Consider the following 12397-nt stretch of genomic DNA (forward strand, 5'->3'; position numbering starts at 1 on the left):
CTGTTGAGGTTTTACTCTGCCTTCGTCCTTCAGCAGCTGGGTATTCTCCGTGACCCTGAACATGAACATAACAGGTTTAGAAGATGGATTTCTGTTCTGTGCTTTCAACAATACGTGTCTTTCTATTGTAGTATTAGTATTCTGTGCTGATGTCGTTTTAAGCGTGCATCTCTGATGTCTTTCTTTCCTTTGCTTTTGGTTTTCCAGTGTGTCCTCTACCTGTGGTCTCTCAAGATTAACCACCCCACAACTCTGTTCCTTCTGCGTGGGAACCATGAGTGCCGACATCTCACAGAGTACTTCACCTTCAAGCAGGAATGTAAGTGCAGCACTTCACAACCATATGAAGTCCAAGCAGACTAATGTGATCCTGCTCTCCTTTCACCTTGCTTCATCGTTTCTTTTTCATGCGTTGCTGGCATCATCAGTCAGAATTGCTAATTCGTAATGCACAGATTGCTAAATTCTCTAGTTCTCTCATCTTTGTTACATACCTCAGACACAAAACTGGAATCAAAATGAAGACATGTGCTTACACTAAAAACTCTAGATTTCCACAAGTAGGACACACTCCAAGGAGCACCATGGAGCACTCATGAAATCCTGTCACAAAATGTGGCAGCTCATCTCCAGCAACGTCTCCTTACAAGCGTTGCTATTCGAGTTGAAATGCTGGAGGCAGGAGAGCATCGTGCTGATGCTTTTCAGACAGTTCCACACACACACACACACACACACACAGGTTGCTGTGTGCCATGGCTGAGTGTTTATAAATCCATTCAAAAGTCTGTGCGTTGGTGAAGCGGGTGTGGACGTGCTGGTATGCAAACTCAGAAACAAAGACGCATTGACAGTCAGAAAAAGCAGCCTTGCTAGCTGCTTTCACTTTCTACATCTGTGTGTGTGTGTGTGCAGTTGTACGCTCTGCACCACCTGTCAGATTTGACGCAGAGCCTGATAGACTCTGGATTTACAGATGCAGTTCTACAGTTTGTTATGCAAACCTGAATGGAACTCCTCAGAGGATTCTGGGTAAATTGCTGGCTCCTGTGTGTGAGGATTGTGATCAAATTTGAAAGTATTTATCAAAAAATAACAATAGTTACAAACTTTTTAGTTAAAATAAGCCTCATCAGTTTTGTATGTATGTATTAGATCTTGTTTCAAGCTGTTAATGCAAACAGGCGAGTCCTTTTTTTTTGTAGTAGAGTTGATGGTCTCAACTTTAATCCGACTTTTACTCTGAAGATGCTTTAGAAGAGTGTTCTTAGCAGTGAAGATCATTTTTGTCAACAGTTGGGTGATGGGAGTTTGTGCATGCAATAGGTAAATAGAATAGAACAAAAAGAGTTCAGCTGCCTGACAGTCTGGAGGAGTAAACCATCTTCTGCTGGTCCTGGAGCAGAGACAGCAGAGGACTAAAGATGTAAGATAACCTGCAGTGTGGAGGGCCATGCAGGTTAAACAAATGTCATAAAGTCTGGAGGGAGGAAAGAGAAGTGCATTGAATCTTCTTAGGTGCTGTGATTAAAAGACCTGTAGATACTTTCCTGGCCCCACACCTAGTGCACGGTCAGGATTTCTGAAGGTTCTTCTGTAGAAGGTGTCCATGGTTCCCCTGACTGTTCAGCCTCTTTTCCACTGATTGGTCCGGTTTAATCCGTTATTTTGAGCTTTCCATTGTAAAATGAAATTATTAAACAGTTCTGACCCGTACCTGTTGACGTCCCCCATCCATTGTAGAACCATAGATAAATGGAACAGGACGGTTGGTGTGGAGCCGCTGTTGCCACCCCTAATTGACAGACAGTGATGGCGACATTAGAAAGCACCATTATAGCGCTAAGATAGCAATTCTGTTTTCCTCTTTACTGCAGTATTTTTCTTCGTCTCCCACAATCTTCTTTCAAACAACATTAAATTCCTGCTATATTCAAGGCGATTTAGATTTGAATGCTGTAACTGTACTTTTTGTAACACACATAATGAAACAACACGTTTATTTTATGATTTTATGTTTACCTCAACTTTTTGGGAGGATTGTGTTTACTCAATTTCTGCATACTCCTAAACTTAAAAAAGAAAATATTTAGTTTGGTTTGATTATAAAAAATATTGCACTGTATAATAATTAACACACCAATAATACATGGTACATTTTTAATACATAAAAACAAGTTTTTAAAATCCACACCAAAATGTTGTGTATTTCGTAGAGAACTGCAACTTTTTTTCTCATACGTTAAATATCTTAAGACCAAAACGCTGTGAAACTTTTCAATGAATCAGAAAGTATTGGACTTTGAGAAAATCTCTAGCTTCTTTTTATTTTAATATTTTTGTTTTCTTCATTTAAATCTTTTTTCTTATTTTATACTGTTTTTATTTTATGATTATTTTCTCTCTGTAAGCATGCCTGCTGTTTATGTTTACAACATAACATTGTAACAACACTGTTGTTACAATGTTATGTTGTAATTTAGACATGTTTCCATTTTTTTGGCCAATTTGGAGTTTTGATAACATTTTAGCATTATGCTAGTTGTTTTTGGCTAATTTAGACCTGTTTCCAGTTTTCTTTGCCTAATTTGGAGCTAAGCTAACATCTTAGTACTATGCTAGCTGCTGTGGGCTCATTTAGACCTGTTTCCAGTTTCTTTACTAATCTGGCATTTAGCTAATATTTTAGCAAGCTTTGAGGTTCAGCATTTTCAGCTCACTGCTCTGCCGTCTTTAGCGGCCACATTCAGCATTAACTCTTGCATAATCACGGGTAATGCTATATATCTAGTTATGATTGTGTTCAAGTTAAAAAATACATGGGGATAAATGGGAAAATATATATTTTTATATAATATTTTTCCTTCTATGTAATTTGAGTTATTAGTGATGATTTTTACCAATTATTTCAGTTTAAACAACATTGTAAGCCATGTATCCTGTATTGCATCGTATCGTGGGGTACCCAGTAATTCCGAGCCCTAATGCCAAGTCAAAACTGCTTATGAAGCCTTTTTTTGACATCCCTGTGGTGAAAAATGTAAAGTTTCAAATGAATATATTACTTTTGAAGCAATACTGGAATTTGTTTTGACTTTTTCTGCAATTCAAGGCAGAAGCAGATCTTGACTTAGAAATGTGCTTTTCTAAGCCTTAGATTTCACTGCCAGTTATGCATTTTTTTGGTTTTAATATGTAGCTGTTGCTATCGAGAACTTCACAAGGTCACGTGTGTTGTGTAATGACTAAATCATAACCCAAATCATCTGATAGCGACATTCATTTCAGCTCATTTTGATCTGTCTCCAACCTCTGCCTGCAGTCATAATGTTGGCAGGAAGACTTTACTAAACCTTGATTTGTTTGTTTCTCGCTCTTTTGGTGCAGGTAAAATAAAATACTCTGAGCGGGTGTATGATGCCTGTATGGAAGCCTTTGACTGCCTGCCCCTTGCTGCCCTGCTTAACCAACAGTTCCTATGTGTACACGGGGGACTCTCTCCTGAAATCAACTGCTTAGATGACATAAGGAAAGTAAGTCATCGGCCGTTTTGACCTCCAAATGAAGTGGAGTTATAATTGTGGTCTAAGCTTGCTTGTGTTTTGTGTCTCTCAGTTAGACAGGTTTAAGGAGCCGCCTGCATTTGGGCCTATGTGTGACCTCATCTGGGCTGACCCCGGCGAGGACTACGGCAGTGAGAAGACTTCTGAACACTTCAACCATAACTCCGTCAGAGGCTGCTCCTACTTTTTCAGGTGAAACTCGCAGGTCTTTATTTTAAAAGTAGTGTGATTCGTTTTTTGTGGGATTACTAGGTGACCTGCAATTAATTAATCAATCGAATGAATTTACTTTAATCCGAAATATTTTGAACCTAATAATTGCTGTGAAAAGCTTCATTTTATAAATAAATACCTGTGCAGGTGAAGTTTTCCAGATTCCTTGTGTTTTTTTCAAAACAATCGTGTAAATTAAATATGTGAACAAACAAACAAACAAATAAATAAACAAGAATTCATTTCAAATCCATTGACATTTCAGCTTGATAAAGTTCAGCCCACAAATAGAACATTCTACCACTCTGTATGGTCACATGTCATTGCTAATATTACATTACATCAATATCCAATATTGATATAATCAATTATTTCATTTGAAATGATGTTTTAATGGCATAAACGACTTTCCTTAGATAGATAAATCTGGTTGGATTGTAGGAACATAAATCACTTCACTGATTCTTTTACAAATTTGCTGTCTCACTAACGTTTTTTTTTCCTTTTATTTGCAGTTATGCTGCAGTCTGTGACTTTTTGGTAAATAATAACTTGCTATCAGTAATAAGAGCTCATGAAGCTCAAGATGCAGGGTAAGTTTGATCTGAAATGTCTTTTCTAAGATTGTCTTCTGAATGCTCAGTAGACTTTGTTCTGTGATTGCACAGGTATCGGATGTATAGAAAGAGTCAGACCACCGGCTTTCCATCACTTATCACAATCTTTTCAGCTCCAAATTATCTAGACGTCTACAACAACAAAGGTTTCTTCTTTATTATCTCTATTTTTTCCTCAATGTTTCTAAATGTAGTTATTGTCGTATCAATAATGTTGTCTTTGAATCTCTTATTCCTAGCTGCCGTATTAAAATATGAAAACAACGTGATGAACATCCGGCAGTTCAACTGCTCCCCTCACCCGTACTGGTTACCCAACTTCATGGATGTGTTCACGTGGTCTTTGCCTTTCGTTGGAGAAAAAGGTCTTGATTTATTTGCATTGGAAACTGAAACAAAAGAATGTAAAGGAACTTGAGCTTTTTAAAATGTCTTTTCCTGCACAGTGACAGAAATGCTGGTGAATGTTCTGAACATTTGTTCTGATGACGAGCTCATGTCAGAAGGAGACGACCTTTATGAAGGTAAACCCACAACGGTCTGACGTTAGCTTAGATTTTATGCAACATTTGCCAAAAGAAATCTTTATATCAAATCTTATGATTATGCACCGCAAAAAAACTGAATCATGAGAAAGTAAACAGACACTTTTTTCAGGAATAACTGTCTTATTTTCTGTCTTGCGAGAAAAATATTGATTGTGAAATAACTTTAGTTTGAGAAAAAGTTTTTTTCTAAAGCAAGAATTCTTGGTAAGAGTATTTTTTTCACCCTTTTGGCAGATTTTTTTTTTTTTTTTTCATATTTAAAGAAAATCTGCCAATAGGGTTAGAATTTTTCATTTATTTCTACCAAGCCAAACTTGGAAACATTCTGTGCAAAACTTCAACCAACAATCTACACTTAAATATATGTAAAATAGATCATTCAAAGACTATGAGGATGTAATAAAAGCAAAAGATTGTTTAATTATCATGCTTTGAATTAAAATGCAAATTCAAGCTTTTATTTTGAAAGGCCAAAATTGAATTGTCACTAGAAAAGTAGAAGAAGTTATTGTAGCAATGTAAAATGCAGTTTATTTTGTTTCAATTTAAATGTTAAGGTAGAGTAATGTAGTATCAGTTTTTGCAGTTTTTATATGACATTGTCCAAAATGAAGTCCAAAATGAAAAAAAATGTATTATCATATGAGTTTTAATGAGCTAAAAACTGTCAAAACAAAACATTTACAAAACACACTAAGTGACGTTCTGGTCATATATAGAAAACATGTATCATTTTGTGCTCCTTGTTCTTAAAAGTCTATATCTCTTCTTTTTTTTCTGGCAATACAGAATTAAGATTTCCTATTAATGAAAGATCATCCTCAGTACTTTAAAATATGTGTTACTTTCACAATATTTTAAAGTTGTTTTTTGATGTTGTTATCAAATAAAAAATGGAGTTGTTAATTTAAAGAAAACATGACCTGTCCTAACATGACCTGTCCTAACCTGACCTGTCCTAACCTGACCGGTCTGGTGTTGCAGGAGGCACATCAGCAATGCGGAAGGAGGTCATCCGCAACAAGATCCGAGCTGTTGGGAAGATGGCCCGGGTCTTCTCTGTCCTGAGGTCTGACCTGGATACGTGTTTTACTAATAATGATAAAAAAAAAAGGAAAAAATCTGGAAATGTCCTTTTTGATTGAGTCTATGATCGTTATGCATGTTTGCATTGGAGGGTCAAATCACCTCAACGGTTTGTTAAAAAGAGACGTTGCTCCAGATTATGTTCTAAAGCAGAGGAGTCGAACTCAACTGCACACCGGGGAAAAAAACCAAAACACACCGTAGGATAAACATTTATTAAAAACAACATTTTTAAAATTAAAAAATGTAACTTTTTAAATTAAACAATGGTTAAACAACGGTTTAATACCCTAACCCTAGCCTGGTCCGCATCTGGTACTGCATCCGGAACCAGTACTGACCTGCATGCTATATAGACTGTCCCGTACCGGGTTAAGGTGAGGGTTAGGATACCGGTGCGGTCCATGTCACACTACCGGATCGGTACCGGTTTGCGGCCTGGAGGTTGGGGGCCCTTGATTTAAATGGACGTCAAAAGACGACGAGTTGGAGACACACAAAATGTCAGTTTTTGACGTGGAAGGATCATTAACCAGACATCAGTTTATGATGATTTGGGAATGAGAATGTGTTGCAATATGTTATCAGGGCAAGATAACATCGGGCCATTAATAACTAAAATATAAAAGGATCTGGCCCCCGGGCCTTGACTTGAACTTATGTGTTCTAGAGTCAACTGCATGAGACCGAACACACACACACATTCAGAAAAATAGAAAATAAAAACTTTTTCTAACCATATTTTGTTAGTTAATTTTACATTTTCTAAAATACATGCAGTTATGATAATTCATAATTACTATCTGTCCATCTCCAGTCATTCTAAGACATCTCAGTTAAAAAGTTGAAACTATATTAACTCAAATTGTGTCAAACATAAATATCATCCACTGTGACTGCTACTAGTCTGATTTACTCAGAGAAGCAGGGAGCTGTAGTTTGGAGGTAGTTGGAACTGGAAGTCTGTCATTCAGTAATGAAGGATTTCAGACTCATGACCTACTGTATTATCAAGCGTCTGGGCTCCTCTTTGTTGAATGTAATCTGTTTGTGGATCTGTGTCTTTACTGCTGATTAGGGAGGAAAGCGAAAGTGTGTTGACGCTGAAAGGCCTGACCCCAACGGGAACCCTTCCAGTGGGAGTGCTGTCAGGGGGGAAGCAGACTTTGCAGAGTGGTGAGTCTTTTAAACCTTCTCTGTCTTCCCTCCTCACAAGTGGCTGTTTAACAACCGGATAACAAAGGGACAGCTTCTCTGTTTTGTGATCAAGCCAGTCGCTTTTGTGAAAACTAAATGTTTTAGAAGTGGGAGAGACACTTTTAGGTGTGAAAGGATTCTGAATTCTTGCAGATCTGTCAACATTTAATTATAAAGTTAGTGGTGTGATTGTAAAAAGTGGTAGGAACAGAGGAAGTGATACATCTGCAGATGTACCAGATAAGGCATTTAACTTTAAAAAGAAAACTCCTAACTTTTAGCATGCACATAACTCTTTGGTGGACGCTTAAAAGCATTTTTGAATGGAGGTGTATGACTGAAATCTACACATTCACACTAGGAATGGGCCAATATCATTTTTTCTGACCGATACTGATATATTCCCTGCAACTGTGAATGATAGCCAAGCTTTTAACCCAATAGCTATATGGTATATTTTGCAAACCAGTTTTAGTTTGGCCTAAAACAGTAACTGCTGGATTAGTTACACAAGAACCCCCCCCTTGGTTTCTGCAAAAAGCAATCCCACTAAAATCCAGGAAATATTTCTTTTTCACTTTTACTATTTCGAGTTGAGCAAAGACTAGCGCCCCCGTTTTTTTGAAAGGTTTAACTTCAATGACCACATGCCCACCGCAGGAAGCTCCGGCCTCACTTTGAGTCAACCCCCCTTCCTCTTTTCACTGGAGCAGGACGTTTTCAGGACGGCGGGGAGGTCAGCCTGTCACCTGGAAGTGGCTACTGACGCTTTGATGTAAAGGCCAGCGCCTGGCCTCGCCCGCTAGAAGGCATGCTGGGAGCCACGCTTTGCCACACTAGAGGCTTACAAACGCTTCAGAGCAATCGAAGGAGAAACCACATGTTGTGACCTTTCAGAGAATGTCATTGCCAATGTCAGCTCTACTTGCCCCCGTTTCCAGGTTGGCAGTTCAAATGACGGGTGGGAAGGGATTGTGTTTTTGATTTCATCTGGACTCGATTTCTCCTTTCATGCTCAGCTGCAGCGTTCAAACTTGATACTCTGAACAGGATTTGCACTTTTTTTTCTCTTTACTGTTGAGAGAATCACAACTTGGAACCTTTAACCACAGAATACAGCAAACAAAGTAGGAATATGAAAATGTTCATAAGAGGCCACTCACGCCTCAAAGACTATAAACTTTGGCTGAATGAACCTGAGGTCTTCATTGTGAAGAGAGAAGTCAGTGAGTAACGGCAGCATGGTCTTTGGAACACCCAATTAGACGTTTTTATAAACTTTTGCTTAACCCTTTAACTGACGGCTCTACCAAACAGTAGAGCACATAAACCCTGAAAAAAGTGCAACATTGGATCAAATAAAACAAAAGTTTTGTGTTTTGTTGCATTTGAAATTATTTGTTTTCATCAAAATGTAAATTTTGAGTTGATGGTTTACTAAACTTCAACATTTAATCTGATAAAACCTTTTTTTTTTTCAAATGTAATAATGTTAATTGATCCAGTGTTTTACTTTTTACAGTGTAGAAAACATTTTTAAAACTTTAAAATATGTGTATTACTCTCTTGAAGCAATCTTTTTTTTATCGATTTTGTCTTGGTTGGTAGTTAAAGGGTTAAAGGGTTATCTAAATTGTTTTATTTTGAGCTTTGCTTAACATTTGTTAGCCTTTTTTCGTCTTTTTTTGTAAGCAAACCAATAAAATATTCATAAAATAGCTTGGTTTAATGAAAGCATTACTGTGGACTTTAAAAGAAAATTAGCTTTGGTTTTAATTTACAAGCTGATATGTTGACATGGATCTCATTCATCTGGAAAACATCAACGACTTCAAACAAAAATATAAAACTTTATATAAGAATTGACAGAAAATTCAAGTTGTTTAGAACTAGAATGTTTTTTAAACCATTTGATAAAATTCACGAGAAAATTGTGATATATTTTTTTTATAAGATGTAGATCTCATCAATTATAATATGTTGAGTGATTTGGTAAGTTTTGTTTTCAACAATTTTAGTTTAAGATGTAAAAATATTGTCATGAGCGTTTAGGAAAAAAGGCCTTTTATTTATTCACCATGTCAAATGTGACTGTATTTTAAAGAATAATTTATCAGCAAAATTTGAATTTCTGCCAAAAGTCCCCCACGAGCATATATCAAACTCCACACGCGCAGTGAAGGTTTCACGGGCGCAGCAGTAGAGGAGGGCGCGTGGAGACTGTCCTGTGAAACCTCTTCTCCGCACTCGTGGGAGTATTCTTACGCACATGTGACCTCGCCAGCTCGGCTGTGAAAGTATTCCTACGCTCCTAAATCTAGTTCCGACCCCTCGTGGAGGATTGTGCGCTCGTGGAGCTTCTCCTGCGCGCCTGTGAGAAACTCAACATTGAAGGAAAAAATAAAAAATAAAAAAATACCCACGTATCATTTGTTTTTCAAATGAGAACTAAAATTGAAAAGGGGAAAAAGTACTGCTTTATTTTCTTTATCAATTTCTAAACTACTCTAGTAAAACAAATCATTTTTGAAGTTCCCATTTTGAAGAAATCAGTTTGAGTTACAGTTTCTCTGTAACAGTTTAGAAAATAATAATTATATGAAATAGTCGTTTTTAATATTATTTTTTTGTATATTTTACTTTGAAAAACGAATGATACATGGATCCAGTTATGGCGTCAGTACTGCCTTAGCTGAAATTTAACGCCATGCAAAATTTGTATTCGTTCATAAAGCAAGTAGTGATCAAAAAACATTAATAACAATATACTAGTTATTCTCACCACAAAGTTTTAGAATTAGCAAAACTTTTCCCTCCAAAAGTGTTTTTGAGAATTTATGGAGGCAGACATTTTGAAAAGCCCTTCTACTGCCCCTAGTGGAACGATGATGAACTACAGGGCAGAAAACATGGACCAAGTTATACACAACGGGTTTATATAAAAGTTTTGATTATGTTGAGATAGGGGTGTCAGAAAAGTGTGAATCTAATCCGATCAAGTGGTTTTATAGGGTGTGTTATTGCTGCACATGACAGTCAAGTTTCAGGCCTCAGTGCTCAGACAAATCTCCCCCTCTCAGCTCTCCTCATGTAAATCCTCACGACCTTTTAACACCAACATTATCTCAAATCTCTGAAAGGCGCCTTCCCTCTGACCCTTACACCCAACCTGTGTTTATGACATTTTACAGCTGCCATCAGCTCCACCTTCATGAGACGGCGGCCCTGTGATCTGTTTTTTTTTGTTTTAATCTTATCACTTCAAGTTTACAGATTGATTTCACTGTTGATTTACTGTCTCTGGTTTTGCATTTGATGACTCCTTTTTTCCCCCTCCTTCCTCGACTCTTATTAACAAAGCCACAATTGAGGCAGCTAAAGCAAAAGGTATGCTCTGACCGTGAGGTCTAAACTTCCTGTTTGTGTTTTGTGTGTGGTATCAACCTTGTAAACACACCCTTACTCTCTAGAATATAAGTTTTTATTACCCCACTGTTGTGTAAGTGCTGATTACCCCACCACTTTAGAGTCCTTCATTTTTTTAGCAGTCTTTTTATTGCTGTCAATGTCTGTTTTGTCTGTTTCCTTTTCATGACACCATCAGAGAAACTACAACAAAACAATAGTTTCAAAAAGTTGACTTTATAAAACATGAATACAAAAATGTTAAAAGTTTTTTTTTCTTTTTTAATCTTTGGCTGCTTATTAACAAAAAAAAAAAGAAGAAAAAAAGGAAAGTTATTAAAGTTAAGAGTTTAGAGGTTAGGTTGAGTATTGTCATTGTAACATGAAAACCTCGGTTGTGGTGACATTGGCCCCTCTGGTCCAGTGTGACTCCCCACACAGAGAAAAGCCTGCTAAGACCCGGTTAAGATAAGATCAGGGACATCCCTGGATGGGATATTTTCAGAAGCTAATCCTGTTACACAGTTGGGCTGTTGCTACACAGTCTGCCCCCTTTTGGTTGATGATGATGTTCAGTGGCTCCAATCACTTGATCTACTAACACCTATTTGATCAAATCTGTAACAAGAAAGATCCAATAATTGAACAAGACACCACACATTTACACACATCACAAACAGTAAAGAAAATACACCCAATACATGCAACAATCGCATCACAGAAAATGCAAAACCTCTGATCAATAGACTTTAACAGCAGGAGATTTTCAGCTCTGCTAGAGATCATTATAGCATTCTATCACCACATTTTGACTCACCTTGGGTATCGTCTTCATGATGTTTATCTCAGGTCATATTTGCCTAATCTTAAGACGTGGTGATAAAGCAGCAACACAGTTCAAATTATATATATATATATATATATATATATTAATTAATATATTAAAAAAGAACATTTTGGAGTTTTTAGTACTAATTGCACCACTTGGTTGATGTAATTCAGGGATATATGTAAAAATTACTGTCTGACTCAAAAAAAACACACAAATATCAAAAAAACAACATATCCTCCAGCAGTACATGAAAACAAAACAGCTTTCTGCGCCTAAACAAAGGTCAATTTATTTATAGTGCACAAACTATGGGGATATACCAAAAGTACAGGGAAAAAATTATTAAGGATTATCAATATAATTTATTCCAGTTTGTCAAGCCCGACTGAACACTTTAACAGGCCGCATAGTTCACCCACCCCTATTCTAGTGTGTGTCCGCCACCTACAGTGCGAAATGTCAAATCCTGCGAATCTTACTCAAGGCTTTTCCTTTCCCAGCTTTATTCCAATAAATGAAAGACAAATTATTCCACCCGGGCGCAAACCACCACTATTCAATTCTAATCCATTATCAATTATACACTTTTGTGAATTAAAAGGGACGCCAGCCCATAAGGGACGTCACTACAAATTCAGAGTCCCACATTGGTCAAATTTCCATCCTGGTTTGACTTTCAGTGTGTGTTCAGTGGCAGCGTGTTTGGTACATACGGCCCTAAAACCATAGAAACCTGCGTAGCCACATAGTGAACGTAGCTTTACACAGCTTTTACATTGAACTCCACTGCACACAAGACAGATTTCTAACCAGTAGTAGGTTTATCGTGGTCACACACCAACGTCCTCTAAAGTCAAACTTTATAACGTTGCTATGAAGTTGCTGTTGCGATTTTTCCCAAAGAAACCTATCTACTTTTACTAAATGAAAGATTAT

General features: G+C 37.1%; 1 protein-coding gene across 3 annotated transcripts in view; it reads left to right on the forward strand.

Moving 5' to 3' along the window:
* ppp3cca (protein phosphatase 3, catalytic subunit, gamma isozyme, a) overlaps positions 1–12397 on the forward strand; it is a 33414-nt gene that overhangs the window by 17963 nt on the left and 3054 nt on the right. For 2 of the 3 annotated variants that reach the window (XM_024275595.2, XM_024275596.2), the window contains exons 4-13: positions 208–319; positions 3388–3533; positions 3616–3755; positions 4292–4369; positions 4445–4539; positions 4633–4758; positions 4840–4917; positions 5926–6010; positions 7106–7203; positions 10585–10611. In XM_024275595.2, coding sequence (XP_024131363.1) covers positions 208–319; positions 3388–3533; positions 3616–3755; positions 4292–4369; positions 4445–4539; positions 4633–4758; positions 4840–4917; positions 5926–6010; positions 7106–7203; positions 10585–10611 — 985 coding nt within the window. The remainder of the gene's footprint in view (positions 1–207; positions 320–3387; positions 3534–3615; positions 3756–4291; positions 4370–4444; positions 4540–4632; positions 4759–4839; positions 4918–5925; positions 6011–7105; positions 7204–10584; positions 10612–12397) is intronic. The other variant, XM_024275598.2, reaches the window with a different exon arrangement.

Source organism: Oryzias melastigma, linkage group LG9 (assembly GCF_002922805.2).
Source record: "Oryzias melastigma strain HK-1 linkage group LG9, ASM292280v2, whole genome shotgun sequence".
Classification (NCBI taxonomy): Eukaryota; Metazoa; Chordata; class Actinopteri; order Beloniformes; family Adrianichthyidae; genus Oryzias; species Oryzias melastigma.